At 39.2% G+C, this 17,772-nt stretch overlaps 1 protein-coding gene across 3 annotated transcripts in view; it reads right to left on the reverse strand.

Annotated features, from left to right (window-relative positions):
* igsf9a (immunoglobulin superfamily, member 9a) overlaps positions 1 to 17,772 on the reverse strand; it is a 51,632-nt gene that overhangs the window by 15,933 nt on the left and 17,927 nt on the right. For all 3 annotated transcript variants that reach the window (XM_038733900.1, XM_038733899.1, XM_038733898.1), the window contains exons 5-11: positions 13,640 to 13,788; positions 13,427 to 13,538; positions 10,750 to 10,891; positions 4,353 to 4,498; positions 2,481 to 2,623; positions 891 to 1,031; positions 303 to 419 (exon numbers count right to left, since the gene is read on the reverse strand). In XM_038733900.1, coding sequence (XP_038589828.1) covers positions 303 to 419; positions 891 to 1,031; positions 2,481 to 2,623; positions 4,353 to 4,498; positions 10,750 to 10,891; positions 13,427 to 13,538; positions 13,640 to 13,788 — 950 coding nt within the window. The remainder of the gene's footprint in view (positions 1 to 302; positions 420 to 890; positions 1,032 to 2,480; positions 2,624 to 4,352; positions 4,499 to 10,749; positions 10,892 to 13,426; positions 13,539 to 13,639; positions 13,789 to 17,772) is intronic.

Below are 17,772 nucleotides of genomic sequence, written 5' to 3' on the forward strand. Positions count from 1 at the left end.
AGAAATTAAGACCCATTTTGTTCATATTTCCTCTCCTGGATTTGAACAGTGCTACAGAACAACCAAAGACAAAAAAAATGTATCACTGTCCAAATACGTTAGGACTGCACCGTTATGTTTCAGCATGTGCACATTTCTGTACGCATTATTTTCTTGGACATATGTAAAAGTGCATGTTTGTGTTTTACAAGCCACTATGTACATTTCAATGAAACATAAAACAAGAACAAAAACAACAACCGCAGTACAATGAATAAAACAGAACTGCTTACTTATTGAATGACCTGTACTGGGTTATTTACCTTGCTCCAGGTCACTTTAATAGTTGGGTCCTCATTTCCTTGACATGGGATGAGCAGGGTTCTACCAGCTTCCTGTTTGTACTGCTTCTCTGGAGTGATGCTAAATGATGGGGGGTCCTGTGAATTGCCAAAGCAATATAGCTGAATCAAGGAGATTGCGGCAATGCCAACAATGGATTTTAAGACTGGATTACTGCCGCTTTGGACAAGATTATCTTAATAACAAAAGGATTAGCCACACAATTAACTCCCCAATAGTGGAGCCATTGTAGTGAGTCTGAGTTGACTTCTATTAATGCCAGAGGGCTCACATGTCAGAGTGAAAAGGTCAGTAAAATGTCGTTTCTGTTAAGTTTGTTAATTTGCTGTGGCAGATGCCATTGTGGCTAATTAAAATACACGCAAGGGGGTGTAGATAGACAGTTTAGCAGAACTAGAAGGACAGATTCAGTGGCAGTTTCTGGGCTTCCTGAGCATGACTGACCAATAATTTGGTGTTTAAATTGCAAGGGATGTAGTCTACCTTACATTAACTATTTTAAATGACTATCCACTGAGTGACTCAGGTGGCCTACAGTGCACACTAACCTGTAGAATTACGTTCGTCGGCCCAGACGAACCCATGGTGCCGTAGTTGTTGTATGGGGTACATGTGTACACGCCTGCTGTATCATCATTAACTGTGGCCATGAACAACGAGCCCTCTGGTGTCAAGGTCCATCCTGGATACTGGGAGAAATTCACACTGCTCACACCACTCTGACAGCTAGACAGAGAAGGAACTAGCACATGCAGTCTTGAATGATACATAACATTCATGGCAAAAAAGAAGTGAGCACTTAAATCCAAAAAGGCTGGAAAGTTGTAACCACTCCAAAGCCCTGTGTGAGCTCCTCAGCTGTGTTGTAAGGATTTAAAGAAATATATGTTTGATATCTGCCTGTTACGGTCCTGCAGTGGTTAAGTCCACAAATCCACACTGGGCAGATTATTTCCAAAGTTCTCAAAAATTGCGTATAATGTTGTCACCGCTCCAGAAAGATGATCTCTAAAAAACATCTAAAAGAAAGTGGTTGTCTTATACATCTTATTCAAATTTTTGGATATTCCCACGAGGTGAATCCAAACACACATAAAAGAATGGCTCTGGAGAGCTTTTTGAAGCATTTGCATTAAAGGCTTTAAAATTTTCAAGTATTTTTTTTTTTTGTCTTTTAAGGCTCGTGTTGTGCTTTGACCGCGTTCCCACTCAGTTTAATGAAGTCAAAAAGCTTGTGACATCCAGGGTGGAATTGGAATAATTGGCCGAATAACAGCCTGACTCCAATGCCTGCTTCCTGCACTACAGGAATCTATCACATTTCCTGCAGTGTGACTCATCTACAGGCATGTCCATCACTTAGACCAAAGTGTTGAGGGGGGTGGGGTCACTTGGCAAATGAAGGCCGGAGAGAGGAGAAGACGGCGCGTGGATCTTTTGCGAAAGAAAGAAAATGGTTTTAAAAGCTCTTATTTTGAAAGAAAAAAAACCCATGCAAATATGGTTTTCCGATCTGAAAGACAAAGGTAAAAAAAAAAACTAATGGAAAGTCACACCCCCTGCCTGTCATCTATAAAGGTTCCTAGACCCATCCCTTAGATAAAGCCATAGATTGAAGTGGAAGCAAAAAAAGGAAATGAGAGAGCAAGGGGCAGTAAGGAGTTCCTTGGGGATTGCTTCAAAAGCTTTTAAGATTGAACATATCACCCATGTCCATCAAGATATACAGTATGTTATTGAATGACTTCCCAATTGAAAAGCTAAAAGGATAATTCCATCAGTGGACACAGGAAATGTCTGAAAAAAATATCATAACATCTACCTCAGTGTTCACACTGAGGAAAAAATTGCTGCTCTGCTTTTCAGTAGGCAAGTTGAGTGGGATGACTGTGCTTTTGCATGATCGGCTGCTGACAGCTGTCGCTTCATACATGCCTGTAGTCAGCACATTTCTCTGCTAAAAGAAAATGAATGGATTCAGCCGCCGGTTCCCTGTGATATTTGCAGTCATCAGGAATTAATAAATAGAGTAGTGTTGACCTGACAAAGCGAGGAACAGAAATTTGAGTTTTGGCACACAATAAAGGTCGGGCAGTGTGTTGACTGCGCCTCCATCTGGAAATTATTATTTTTATTACCAAGGACAGGTCAAGTGGTTCTCCATCTTTTGTCCAATCCACACGTAGCAGCGGAGGCTGAGCTGCCGCTGCACAGGTGACTACACCATCCATACCCGTGGGAAGGTACGTTTGCTGGGGCATTTGAAGAGCCTGGGCTGGGTCTGAGCAGAGGAAAGAAATTAAAGTTGTTACTTTTTAATAACTACTATTTAGATACCCCTTACTCTGGAAACCATATGTACTGGTGGCCTTTTTGTAATAAATTTTCTTTCAGCCTATGTTTTTACCACAAGTGCTGCTCTTTGTATTTACAGCTGGCTGAATGTGAAGGGTTTTACAGGTCTACAAACAGTAAAATGTTCCGAGGAAAAGTCATTTCTAACTGTTAATGATTTATTCCAGGAACATTTATAAGCAAATACATTACAAAATGTGCATTACTTTAAAAAGGAACATAAAAATAGGCCAACACCAAGATTCAGAACACATGATTGCAACCTGCTGCTGTCACTCCCAAATGGATTAACAGGTCGTTTAATACACAAATTACCAATAAACAGTAACTAAATCTCAGTTATTTTTTTTGCTTTTTTTGCGATGCTGTTAAAAGGTTAAAACGATACACAGGCTTATGTTTTTAATTATGATTAGTTGACACAAACCAAAAACAAAAATGCTCACATGTATGTCACTGTCAATTACTGTAAATATGTGAATATACCTGTAATTCATATGGTCACAATAATTGGTGGTCAACATACAACAATGTACATAGAGGTTTATCACTAGAATCTCTGCTTTAGAAAATCATCATTGTGAGCACATTGTGACATAATTTATGGTTGTGGTTATGCTCTCTCTCTCTCTCTCTCTCTCTCATTCCAGATGTTTTGGACATTCATCCTCCAAGAGATTTAGCCTTTCCTGTTCTCTCTATCTCTCTTTCTTTCTCTCCCGTCTGTGTGAATGGTTTGCTTGAGCTTTGCCTCTTGTGTGTTTGCGTCGTCTGTCCTCTTGTAGGTCTCCCTGGTGGAGAGAAGGTCGTGTTTTCCATTTTCCCCAGATGTGTTCTCAATCTATCTATAATTTTGTCATCGTGATTGTCCATATTGGGATTTTACCCCGTATCTGCTGTTCTTCCTGAGATTTCTTCCATTTTGCCCTGTTAAAAGGGTTTTCTAGGGGGAGTTTTCCCTTATCTGAATCTAGGGTCTAGGGATAGAGGGTGTCATATATGTACAGATTATAACCCTTTCAGGCGAATAAGTTATTTGATAATGGGCTATATACATACATACAAAAAGGGCATTGAAACATTGCTTTTTAGCATCATATACCTTATTTCTTTATTGTTTAGTATTTTAGATCTAGTAGAATCTAACCTATCCTAAAACACAGCAGTGTCTATATCATGTACTATATCATTTTAGCGCGCAAGTGTGTATATCTGCATATAAAATACCAATACAACATGTCTCACATGTTGCAAACAAACGTGGGTTTATAAAATTGTACCACATACCAAAAAAATGTTTTATAACTGACACAGAAGTGGGGATAAAAAAGCTGGAACTGTTAACAGTGGAGTCAGTTTTTGGCTAACTACCTGTCAGTCCTTCTTCCAACTATTTATTCTTGACGGTGCTATATTTTAGATTTAATTTGCTAGTTTCAAAAGAGATAAGACAGAGCCCTCTCCTCTCCTCCTCTCCTCTCTCAAAAAAAAAAAAAGAAGGTAAAAATCAGATTTCAGCAGTGGCTAGATGTATATAGGGGAAACACTGAATTATATCATACGGTCCTTTACAAATGTTTCCTGTTGTTATAAGGTGTTGAAACTCTGAATAAATAAAAAAAAAAAGTCTCATGACTACAGAATATAAAACGCACGCATCACTGTGAGGTTGGCGGAGGCAGTGGGCGGGGTCAACAGGCCATTAGTCGGCATGCAGGTGTAGTTCCCAGAATCCTCTGGGATGACGCTGGAGATGAGTAGAGTTCCATCTACCATGATCTTCACTCGCGACTTCAGAGACCTTGAGAGAAAACACATGGGAATACTTCAACATATGAATAACAAAACAGCCACTTCATAATAACAGCGAGTGGTAATTCAGCTCTTCCATTAAAACTGGCTCTCGGAGCATCAACAGTAGGCTATAGGAGGCTTTTGTTTTTTCCTGTGAGTTATTTATCACTGTATACAGATGGAGGTTAAGAAAATGTCATTTAATTTCAGTTAGAGTAGGAAGAAGCATGTCCACTCATGTTGTACATTCTTACATTTACAGAGAATCCAGGCCTCTACCAGGCTGCGACACTTACACACTGTCTATGCACACTGACATTATGTGATCGTGAGAGGACCCCATTGTCACACATTTGGGCTAATTATCATACAGGTCAAATGACTCATGTACTGTAACTGGTCTGCATATTTGTCATCGCTACTCTCTCTCTTTGCATTTATATCAACATCAACTTAACACTGCATTTATTAAAGCTCCACTTACCAATATTTCTATATTAACAATTAATTGAATGACTAATGTGAAAGAGGTCACATGCAGTAACAAACCCCACAAAGAATTAACAAGAACTCTGAAGCTCTACAGAGCTCCAATAAACTCACTGTACACTACCTACCCAGGAGCAAACGGTCGACACGCAAAGGCTGGTGAAAAAAAGTGGAGCATCTAGCAGCTAAAGTGCCCGATATTCTTCTCAGTACTTCGTGGAGACCAAACCAGAGCTCAAAGGAGAGTGAAGATATGATGTATGTTTACCAGGTGGACACAAACACAACTCTAAACAAATGTTGCTCCTTGTCTGCTGGATGTGTGAAAAAAGGTAACTATTTGCTGACACATTTAGGCTGCAACTGATGTTTTCATTATGGATTCATCCTTTTCCTTTTTTTATTAACTGATTCATCATTTAGTCAATAAAGTGTAGAACAAAAAGTAAAAGATCAGTTCCCAGAGCACAAAAAGACACCTTAAAAATGTCTCTCAAACTGTCTAAAACCCAAACACATTCAAATTCCAATGATACAAAACAGAGATTATTGGTGTTTACTCATTTTTGAGCTGCTGGAAACAGAATATTTGACATTTTTAGCAGAGCTAGCCATATGGCTCTATGGATGCCAGTCTGCCACTGTGGTCCACACTGAAATATCTCAACAACTATCCATGCCTGCATGCACCTTTTCTTCTCCATGCGCTTTTTGCGCCCCAATTGATTATAAGCAAGAAAACATTTGATTGTCCAGTAGTCATGTCTCAAAAATTTTGCTACATCTGTCTGAAAGGCATTTTATAATTTTTGACTGTTCAGTGTCAGTTAAAATTCTTTTTTGGCCCATTTTACCTGAGGTCATGAAGCCTAATAATTATGCACATCTTGACACAGGGTGTTGATCTCCTTAGGCCACACCCTCACTCATTACACAAATATACATTACCTGATAAGCTTCAACTTTATACAGCTTGGAGATGGAAAATATGCATAAAAATTATGATATGGTCAAAATACTCACTTGCCTTATAATTTTGCACACAGCGTATATGGAGAAAAACTAAACTGAAAGTCCATTCTGACATTCTCAAAGAGCACCTCACTATTTTTAACAAAGCAATTACAAAGGAGCTTATTTCCCAAAATTAGTAAGAGATAATCAGAATAATCCTCGTGTGCGCTACTCCGCTGTGAACAGCATTATATATCAGCTCTAAAAAGCCTCTCTGAAACTTTTTTCCTCATCAAAATCAGGTTGAGTATTAACCTGAGTGTAACTGTAATGAATAATGATATGTGTGATAGAGAAATGCTCAGGAGGAGAAGTAATGCAAATGAAGCCCTCCACCTGCTCAACTGACCCTATCCCAGCCAACGTATTTTAAAAGAGTGTTCAATTGTCTGGTGGATGATGCGCTGGCAATCATGAACCGCCTCTCTGCTCACTCGGATCTTCTCCATGCCACTGAGCGCGGCTATTGTGAAACCTCTCCTACAGAAAAGCTCATTCAGTGCTGCAGCTTCAGGCCATTTTAATTTTTTCTTTTAAAGTAACACGACTGAAGCAGTTTTTCCCCCTTCTTGTATTTTATTTATATATGTATTTTGTATTTAATGTGTCTTTTCGTGCAGACACTATTACGTACTGTTTACATACTGTTTTCATTAAGTCTGCATTGATTTATTTTTTTGGCCTTTTGGGAGAATAAGAAGCCAAAAACAAGATGACACACACGCCTGAAGTCTATATTGCCTTATAAAGTTATTCTGCCTAATGTGTTTTACTATGCAGCAGACACAGAGCAACAACATTAGCAGTCAGGTAGACCAGATGAATGTCTAATATTCTTTTTTTTTTTGTCTCCACTAAAAACATCTGGCTCTTCCGCTGTTCAGCTTTCTTCACGAGCTATTCCCTAACTTTCTGTGCCATTTGGTGTTGAGCAGGTAGCTTCCCTACAGTGAAGTGCAAAGAAATGTAGTAATGCGCCTACAAGCGCAGAGAAGAAGACCACTAGATAGCAGTCATAAATCATAAACAATGCACACACAATGACGTTAGGTAAGAAACACTAGCCGTATTTCCATCAGCGTTTTTCAAGTATCTCATTAGAAAAGGTTGATGGAAACAGCAAAATTCGCAAAAAATCCTCAATTTCGCAAATAAAAATTTATGCTCGCTTGAGGTGGTTTTTGCCTTTGTCGAAAAAGAGTAAATGCGCTACATGGGGGATTGAAACACTTTTGAAGTGTCTGAATAAGTTCTGATGAAGCGAACTTGTAACTCACGTCTGATCAGATGTTTCTGCTGTCGTCTTTTTTCCCGGTTGTGCAGAGTTCTGCATGCCTGCCGAGAATTTCATGCACCTCGCGGCTGGTAACGCTCATTTGTGCTGAGAAAACAGGTGGATGCAAATCTCGGCAGGCATACAAAACTCTGCACAACACTCGAGGTTCCCATAACGTACAGAGACATAGCTGGCAACTTGCCCGCTTGAAACACATTTCTGAGGCCCTCTCTCCATTTTTCTGGAGATCACTGGCCATCAGGTTCATGCGACTGGTTTTGTTTCTGGTTTGGAACCCATATGTCTTGTTTATTACAGCCATGTGTAACATCAACTACTGACGTAACTACGCTTGCCGTAGCCTGGTTTATTCACTCAAATCCAGCTGATGGAAATGCACCCATTTCGCAATTACTTATTTTTTTTCTTCTTTGCGACATCTCAAAAGTACGGTTAAAATTTGCATGACAATTGGATGGAAACATGGCTAATGACTATAAACATTACTTTGTTTCTTTGCAAGAAAACTCCACAGTGCATCTTTAATACCAAGCTGAATACGTTTCTCCTGATTGCACCTATATCCACATTTACCACTAAGTACAATTCACTGCAGTAAGGTGGCAACTACTACCCCTGGAGATCTGCAAAAACAAGGCGTTAAGCTGATGATAAGTTACACCTTGACATCTTTGACTCTCTGACTGTACTGGTATTTCTGGGCAATGTTGCAGATTAATGAGCAGGACTGCTATATGGCAATATTGGATTTCTTTCATTAATGTAGTGATGTACCTTGACTTGACTTTTCAGGTATTTAATTTGCCAAATTAGCCAAAAAACAGACATTCCTGTCTGGTAATTTTGATCCATAGATTTTCCAGCAACTTTACGATATTTATGATAGTGAATTGTGTTCATATCACCCACACCTACTTGTACAGTACACCAAGCTCTGCTCTTGCATTGGTGTGATTTCGTAACAGGTGATACCTCTATATGATATGATGTTGAACTTACAACTTATGGATGTTACCGTATATCTTGCAACTGAACCCCCCCCCCCCCCGCCAAAAAAAAGCTGTTCTCTACCTTAAAATCCCTGGCACAAAATGTCAAGCCCCAAGCTAGTAACCTTGGTGTGCTTTTCTTGATGCTGATTTGAATTTCACATCTGAATTGGAGAAAAATCCACCATTTATCATCTCAGGAATATTGCCGACGTACAGCTCTCTCTCTCTCTCTCCTGGGCAGATACTGGAGGAACACAGCATTCTTTCATCCCTAGCAGGTTTGATTACTGCAAAGCTCTCAGTTTTAAGTGCTCCAATGTGACCCTTAGATGTGTGTTGGCCAGTGAAAAACATATTGTGCAGCCAAAGTTATCTCCAAGTGAAAAGAAAAAGTTACTTGTACCTACATACCGTGGCAACCAAAGCAGGAATCACCATAGACACTCCCGGTGGGGGGGGGACTCTGTCTTTGTAAATAACAAAAACATATGTAGTGGTGTGTATTATTCCAAGGAGCCGTCTTTTTGATTTTACAGTTGCTACCTAAGTGTTGCTATTTTAGTGCAAGCTATAGTTAGCAAACTCATAGCTGAGAAAAAAAAAAATCATCCATTGAGGGACTTCCAAAATGCATAGGTTTTGTTTAAAGCCCTAACATACAGTGGTCGAAGCATGTTGACATGACATATTTTTAATAATTTAGCCACTCAAATAAAGGCTTTTCAATATTGCCTTCCCCATTCTTATTTTTTCTTATATTTTTGAGTGCCTGCGGTTTCACTTTATAAGTCAGCATCCGAGTTGAGAGTCTCATAAGCTGACTTTAATACCTGACGGGCAGGGGTTCTGAGTGCGTAATAAATTATTGATTAACATACAACATATAAAATTGATGATCTTTTATTCAAATGACTGTAAATTTCATGAGTGCATTATGCATTCTCATGTCTACCTCCATCTAATGTGAGAGGCAGGATCTCTAAATTGTCCCTCAGTCATCAAAGAACTGAGAATGCTTTTTAGAATATAGCAACATGTGAAAGACCTAAAGCAAAGCAGGTATTGCACTTGTTTTTAAAATCACTCCACTTACTCCCTGGCAGTTTTAGAAGAAAATCCAACGTTTGTCATGAAATCATTCAGCGAACCGCTACATGAGCACATGTCAAAAAGGCTTTTAAGAAATGTCGCTTGTAGATTTGTCTGAGTTCCTCTTACTGGCTTTTATGTACTGTTGCTCCATGGGCCACAACTAAGACCTGTGGAGAGGCAGATTTTAGGTTCTATTCACAGAAAAGCAGATTTTTGAATCTGTGGACATAAAGGAGGACATTTTAGGCCCTATAGATCTTACCTCGTACAGAGGACTAAAGAGTAAGGTGATTTTCATTTTCAAGCAAAATGTTAGGATCTTTTTTTATCTGATCTTACTCATTGATCTTACTCATTGATCATACTCATTGATCTTTGTTTTATTTTAATTGACCCTTCGCTAAGCCATGCCCCAAATACACAGCTGGCCAATCACAGAGCAGTATAGGACTCGCTCTAACTGAGGTCCGACACTTTCATGGCTGCGCTCCATTGACTGTCATGCAAAAGGAGTTGTTTTCTAGGTTTTTTTTCGCTGTATTGTTCTGAGTTATGGTCAAAGCTGTTCCTGGGGCACTTATAATAATTACATTTGCTACCCAGAGAGATCAAAAGTAGAAGTAAGATTTATTCCCTTTCCAAAACCTAAAATAAATTCAGAAAAATGTAGGCTGTGGATTGTTCCTAATGTAATGGTAGTAAGCTAATTCTAGCTAACTTACTACTGAATGTAACATTATAAAGCCCTACCGATCTGCTTTGTAATGATGGTAATAGTGAACAGAGACCTACCCAGCTGTACAGGAACAGTGTTGATCCTTAATATCTTTGTCTTCTTTCTCAATTGTCAGATAATACGGTGGTTCACTTTTACTATGTGATCGATAGGCTTTAGCTTCTGTCTTTCAGTTTTTTTCATGTCAGTTTGACAGCCTCAATAAAACCTTTAAATACACAATGCAAAACTGTCTGCTTCTTTCTGAGATCGCTTTTTCCAAAAATTTGACAATATTTCTGCGGGGAGTGCAGTAATAGACAGTGGCAGTCTGACAGTTTGGTTGGACTTAGCAACAGTAACTAAGAGGCGTGGCTTAGCAAAGGGTCAATTGTGGTGCATTTCATTATGTTTTTATTTCTGTTCTTTTGTCTTTTTGACTTCTCGGTGAAACATCCAAGTTCCATCAAAAGCACAACATTGGCTTTTAATTAGATGTTACAACCATTCTTGTGCTCCTAGAACGTTAAGAATAAAACAAAAAATAAGAAATAACCCACAGAGGTACCTTTTACTCTGCCTGCTCAAACACGCTACATCAAACATCAATAAGGGTGAAAATGGACTGCTCAGGAACAAAGAATAAAGATTGCACTCACTCTATGTGATAGACGTTTTCTCCACCTCTCTGCCACACGTAGGTCATGTTGGGGGGATCGGCCACCGCCTGACACCGGAGAAGCGCATTCTGGGACATGTTGAGAGAGGTGCTTTCGGGAGGGACGACAATGACAGGCGGACCTAGTGGAAGGGGGGTTATGAAAGACTTTACATGGGTATATTCACAAAAGGGTTAGAATTAACTATTATCTATAGAACTATAGAAAATAGCTCAAAAATGTCCATCGCAATTCCATCATCCATAAGCACATTTTCGGAAACACTGTTGCAGGTCTCAAACATTAGAAGCAACCACCAGAGAGCACAAAATGTTATTTTTCCTGCAAAAGGTGCTCACTCAAAACGTAATGTCATCTTTGGGTGCGTTATATTTCTTTTTATCATAGCTTAAGTCATGACAGGCAAATGTCTGAATCACTAAAACTGTGTTTCTTTGTAATTTCTTAGTCAGAATTTAACACAAAGACCCAATAATGATGCAAATACAGTCACGAAATAACTGAATAAACTCATGTTATACACCTGTTTCAACATCTATTCATGTGTTTATCACTGTCAGTGTTCACCTTTCTTGCTAACATGGCTCATGACATTTAAGAGGCAGAATATCTTGGTAAGAGCTGCACAGCTGGGAAAATGGGAAAATACTGAAAGTCTCACAATCCACTCATACATACAAGACATAGATTAGTCCAGTTTAATGTCTTACATTGTACGTATTACGCTCCTTTTCAGTTTCATCAACACTACCTTTTAGTATCTTGAAAATGTCCAAGATGCAAGTCTGACTTACCAACCACAGAACAGTGGTGGTGGAATGAACTCTTATCATGCTGTATCTTAGAGAACATCATGAACGGGAAGATGGAAATGCTCAGGAAAATGTGGGGTTCTGTTATACGAAACATTACCGCAACTGATGTAAGTTAGGGGTTAAAGTAAATATATGAGATAAAGTAGGTAAAAAGTAAAATTAAATTTAAAACTTAAGCTTAAATGTAAAAGCTGTGCAAGATGGAGTTGGGTAACGTAATGGGGGTGAAATACACAGGTTATAGGGAAGAAAAATGAATAATAAAAAGAAAAGAAAAAAACATACACAAAACTAAAGTACATTAACAACAAATCCATCCATCGTCAACCGCTTATCCTGCACACAGGGTCGCGGGGGGCTGGAGCCAATCCCAGCTTATATTGGGCAAAAGGGGGGGTACACCCCTGGACAGTTTGCCAGTCCATCACATCACAAATACAAACAACCACTCACACTCAACAGTTGTTATGTCAAATATCAAATACAACTAATTCATACATATAAATATGTAAATCCTCCTAAACACCTCACTGGCGATCCCAACTCTGTCTACCTGCCTGGTCACACCATTGTTTATGTGATACCTGCCCTAAAAGTAAAATACACCAAAAATCTTTTGGTAAGATGCAGCTGTCTCGTACACATGACAGTATATCTTTAAATATACAGTATCTCACAAAAGTGCGTGCACTCCTCACATTTTTGTAAATATGTAATTTCCCTGGAAACTAATCACATACAGCTACTACAGCTTGGTGCTACAATGTCTAATTTATCTATTTCATCTACCGCACCAACCTCCAACACGTGTGCTATTTGCAAAGAGCTAATACACATTATTTATACATGTCTCATGTATAAATAAGCACATGAACTCTACAGCAGTCCTTGTTGATCAGGTCTATTACCTAGGTCTATAAATGCTCGATGGGTATATGCATGAGTGACAGTTTAGAGGATACTTAGGGTTTTAGTCATCCAGGTCAGCCATTAGTCTGCTATAATCCATCCATGTGGCAACGCAATGGGAAAACGCATCCAAAGCTCACATAATGTGACTTAAAATGAACAGTATTAGGATCATGTAGATTATTATTGAAAATGTGACCACTGCGACTGTGAGATTCCAAATTGAAGTGAAACCTCATGGAGACATTATGCGATAACAAAATATTTCCCCATGCACCGCACTCCAGACACGTCCTGGTTCTCCGGAGAAAATCAGCAGTAGGAGTAGGAGTAGGAGTAGAGGAAAAAGTCAGAAATAAAATCCAAAATGTATTATGCAATGCTGTGTCGGTGTAATCCAATGATACACAGCGGCATATTTGCATATTCTACATGTATTTGTCCTTAAACTGGACTGTAAATTTGGTTCATCTGTAGCCTGAAATCCTGTGAATCTGTCAAAACTTTGTGATATATTTTTGATCACGTACCTCAACAGACATTTAGATTTTTCTTATATAGAAAAAATATATTGGATGTGAATTTGATGCCCAAACAGAGATATTTGCTCATTTCACTCTACTCATTTCAGCTACAGCAGACAAAGAAAACACGTCACGTCTCAGCCTTTATATTGAGTAAAACATAAAGCTGTATCGCGATAAAGCAACGTCTCAAAACCCCAGATGATAAACCTGTCTCCTATCATGATATTAATATTAACTACACAGGCACAAAATAAGAGCTGAATTTAGTATGTGTTTCTGTTACCAATCTGTCATATGATGCAAGAGGGAGAAACAGAAATGTAAATTACGGTGGCTCCCAGCCAGTCAGGCAGACAGACATCACAGAGACTGAAGGAATTGGCAGGCAGACAGACAACAACTGACCTTTGATCTTTACTTTCGTCAAGCGAGTCACGTATCCCTCAGAGTTGGAGGCGTGGCAGGTGTACTGTCCTGCTGACTGCATGCTCACTGCTCTGAGAGATAAGGCATCTTCCTGTTTAGATAGATTGATCGATGATATAGAAAGCTAGAGACACATAAAAAAAAAAAAAACATATTCCACACAATAATGCATACACAATTGTATAAACATACCTGATCATTTATTGTTTGAATCACACTGCCATCTTTTAGCCAGGTGATGGTTGGAGTAGGGTTGCCATTAGCAACACAGGCAAGAGTGAGGTGATTTCCAACCAGTGCCTCCACCACAGGAGGTGGGGCTTCAGCGAATGTGGGTGGAGCTATGGAACAAAACATTAAGGTGAACGTTTAACTAAACAAATCTTTTCATCTTAATGGTTCAGTGTGTAGGTTTTAGTGGCATTTATTGTTAAGGGGTTGTGAATTGCAACCAACGCCTCACCGCTCACCCCTTCCTTTTCAAGCATGCAGGAAAAGCTATGGTAGCTGACACGCTCCAATAATAATAATAATAATAATAATAATAATAATACTACATGTGGTACTCTATTTGCCCAAATTTCACTTCTCTTCTTACTTCTAACAAACCAGACCACAACTACTACTTCTTCTACTTTGTACATATTCAACATAGTGACGAAACACACTTTGTGGAGACTTTCGTCCGCTTTGGACTACTGTAGAAACAACACAACATGGCAACTTCCATGTAAAGGGACCCGCAGTGTATGTAGATAGAAATGGCTCATTCTAAGGTAATAAAAACATAACGTTTCATTATGGCTGTGTTTGAAATGGAAGGCAGTTGCCTCAGTGCCTCGATACCGTAAGCTGCCTCAGTAGGCATCACTTTCAAGTGAAGGCATTTCTGTTAACATTGGTTTCGAACAGCCTTCTAGGGCAGCACTTACGGCAATGTGTGACGTCAGCACTGGCTGTCCAAAGAGACGCTAGCCTTGGCATCAGCTAACTAGCTGATGAAAGCTAGTTAGCTATTGAAAAAGCAAATGGCTAACAGACGCCTCAGAAATCATACTGAACAAACTTGGTTGGTTACAGTCACGGGCTAATATGACAGTTCAGTGTTTAGTTCTCGCTAACTTTTCAAAAACAAATCAAAGCGAGAAAACTACCTTTTAAAAATGTATATTCGTATACAAATTCGGCTTGTTTCATGAGGTGCCTCAATCTGTTACGGGGGCAGTTTGAAGGCATCTTACGAGACAGGAAGAGATTGTTCGAGCACTTTGGAACAGCACTGTTAGACACCTTCTGAGACAGCAGTGCATATGTATATTAGATTGCATTTCTGTTAATAGATCATCCTAAATATTACATACTGAACTTTTAATATGAATAAACCACCTAATGTTAAAGATACACAACACAAGATTTTCTATAAAATACACCTAAATCAAACCTTTTCATATTCAAATAGATTCACCCCATTAAGGTGAATAAAACTGTAATGTAAGATGTCGACACTCACTATTTACACTAAAAGAGAAATCTAAAGCAAGATCCACTCTGTCTGCCAAGCAGCAGCAATAAGAGAAAAACTGCAAAGAGCTGGACTAGCAGATTGTTACTCTTTTGTCTCCCTCGTCCATCAATGTATATACAGTGTGACAGCCGCTCTGCCTTGTTTGTTAAACAGCAGCAGCCTGTGTGCAGTTTACTGGAATAAAAGACCATTAATATTTCACATAAAGAAGTGAAAATGTCAGTTATGCTGCCTTTTAGATCTGCTAATGTGAACGTTTTGCTTCCACTTTAAGTTTCAGATCTCATCAGAGAACCTTTTCTTTTAACGTCTGCAAGCACTCCAAACATCAACAAACCACTTGCAACTTCAACAGTTTCAACTTCTTGGGACTCATACCCTTATCGTACCTTTGTATTTTAAACAGTTATATAGAAACCACAGAGTTATTTTAGGTCTGCACACCCATCCTGTGAAGGCTGCTATCATGTTCAAATGTTGAGGCAGTGTGCAAACAATAGGTTGTGAGGAGCATGCCTGCAGGGCACATCAGTGAAGTTACATCCAAGGCCTGTATCACAGTCATGATCTATTACAATTCTCATCTCTAACCTGACGCTCACACAGACCAACTCGGTGAAACTGTCTCACCTCGCTTTGATCTACAGCATGCCGTGCGCTGATGCTTTGTTCTGTATGTTTGTGAGGAGAATCATAGCAAAGGTTTTCCCAAATACAGATAAACTTCAAAGCACAAAAAATAATGATGCATATTTCATATTTAGATTCATTATTTAAACCTATCAATAAGTATGATGATAACTGAAGTCAGAGATGATTCTTTCCAAAACCTTTGTGAAGAAAGTCAAACGTTAACCAAATTACCTGATCTGTCTGGAAAGTTTTAAAAAAGAGAAGCTTTTTTAAAAGTTGTTTTGTCAACTTTTTCAAAAGTTTACTTTTGAAGTGTTATATATATAGATATAGAGACACACACACACACACACACACACACACACACAGCGCCTGTCAAAACATGGTGTTTCAGACGTGCTTTACAGAATGAATGAAATAAAGTCAACATTTGCATTAGATGATATGGAAGATTTTAAGTTAAAAGAACACATTCAAATAAACTGGACATAGTAGAAAGTAACAAAGAAATGTAAGATCTACAAAATGCTTGCTGGAGGGCAGAGTGGCTCCTCCAGGGAAAGCTGGATTCCAAAATGAAGGACTATGGACATAATGTCTGTTGCGTGATTTCTGGATAATAAAGATGTCTAAGGCCATCTCGTGCTGCCACCAGCCTAGCCAGCTTTCGCTTTTAGAGTGAAACATAAACTTAATAGCACAATGGGTCCTTTAAATGTTGAACGTTGAAAATTAATAGACAATATGTCGTGCTTCAGTCAGAAGTGCACCATGGGAGAGTCTCCTAGCAACAGCGGGCCCTCAAATGTCAGTCAAACACTGCCGTGGAAAACACCCACCCAGAGGGTGAAAATTATGCACAAAAGCTGCAGTATCATTAGGCCTACAGTTTATATTTCCTGAAACAAAAAGAGAGGAGACTTAAAATTTCAGTTGAACTTTAAAGTTAGTTAACGTTAGAATAAAGCAATATGATGAAGATGAATTTACTCTTTATAAAGGTTGAAAAACTTTTTTTTTTTCCCATGCTCAGCCTGGCTGATCTGCTCGTGGCGTCACTGTACAAAAAAACACAACTTTTAAAAATTCTGATTTTGGTGAAACTGGATATTTACAAAGTTTCTAGATGGACCCATAGCTTTAAACTAACCGCTGGGAGCTTGAGCATGTTTACACTGCTAGCAGACCGCCAGAAGGAGGAGGTTTTCAGCCCGGGCTCTGACGTCCCAGATCTAAAAGTGATTGTAATTGGCTGTGGTGATGAAAACACTAGTTCACGGTGGTTACGCACAGAGACATGGCTTGTGGATGTAAAAGACGTGGAGAAAATCAAAAGTGTGGCTAAATTGCACCAGACGTGATGCAACAGCGAAGAATATTATAGAATAGAATAGATTATTTGCAACGTAAGATAATTGCTGCCAAGAGCGGCGACACGACAAACCTGGTGAAGCCCTTGACTGTGCGTGGAATTAAACTTCAGAACAGAAAGTTGCTCCGTCTTTGACTGCAACATGACAGAGCCATCGTCTCAGCGCTCTACTGCCACCGAGCTGCTTCAACATGCCCACCATACGAGCAGTGTTGGGCAGCAGCGTCACTACAAGTAGTTCTGTTACTACTTTAACTACATTTCTCAGTAGCTTCGTGGTAGCGTCGCTGTTTTTCTGAATCAAATCAAAGCTCTTTTATTGACCGAGTAGCGCCCCCACACACTACATTTTCCCAAGCATTTCTGAAGGATCACTAAGTGACACCACTGCCATACACAGACCTGTATGTGCAGCCGGTGGAAGCGCTTCCGTGTGACGGTGACATCACGTGCCGATCCTTGGGCTGATGTCTGCGACTTAGCTGCAGTGGAATAAAGACACGCGCGATTGAGTTTACTTTCTATTGTGATAGTTGCCTGGCCACCTCTTCCTCTAGTGAGAATTTGATATGTAGCGGCAGAAATGAGATGAGAGATTTCTCTCTCTCTCTTTCTCTCAGGCCTATTGCCATGAATGTTTAGGTTGTTTAGGTTGCAATGTTGCCAGAGCACAAATTCACATATAAACAATAAAAAATACATAATTAATAAACAATGAAATTAAATTATAAAAACTAAAGAAAGAGGAATAGAAACAACAAAAACACAATATAGGTCTATGTTACATTGAAAATA

Source organism: Micropterus salmoides, unplaced genomic scaffold (assembly GCF_014851395.1).
Source record: "Micropterus salmoides isolate LMB-PRFRI ecotype aquatic unplaced genomic scaffold, ASM1485139v1 Ms_hic_scaffold_20, whole genome shotgun sequence".
In the NCBI taxonomy this organism is placed as follows: Eukaryota; Metazoa; Chordata; class Actinopteri; order Centrarchiformes; family Centrarchidae; genus Micropterus; species Micropterus salmoides.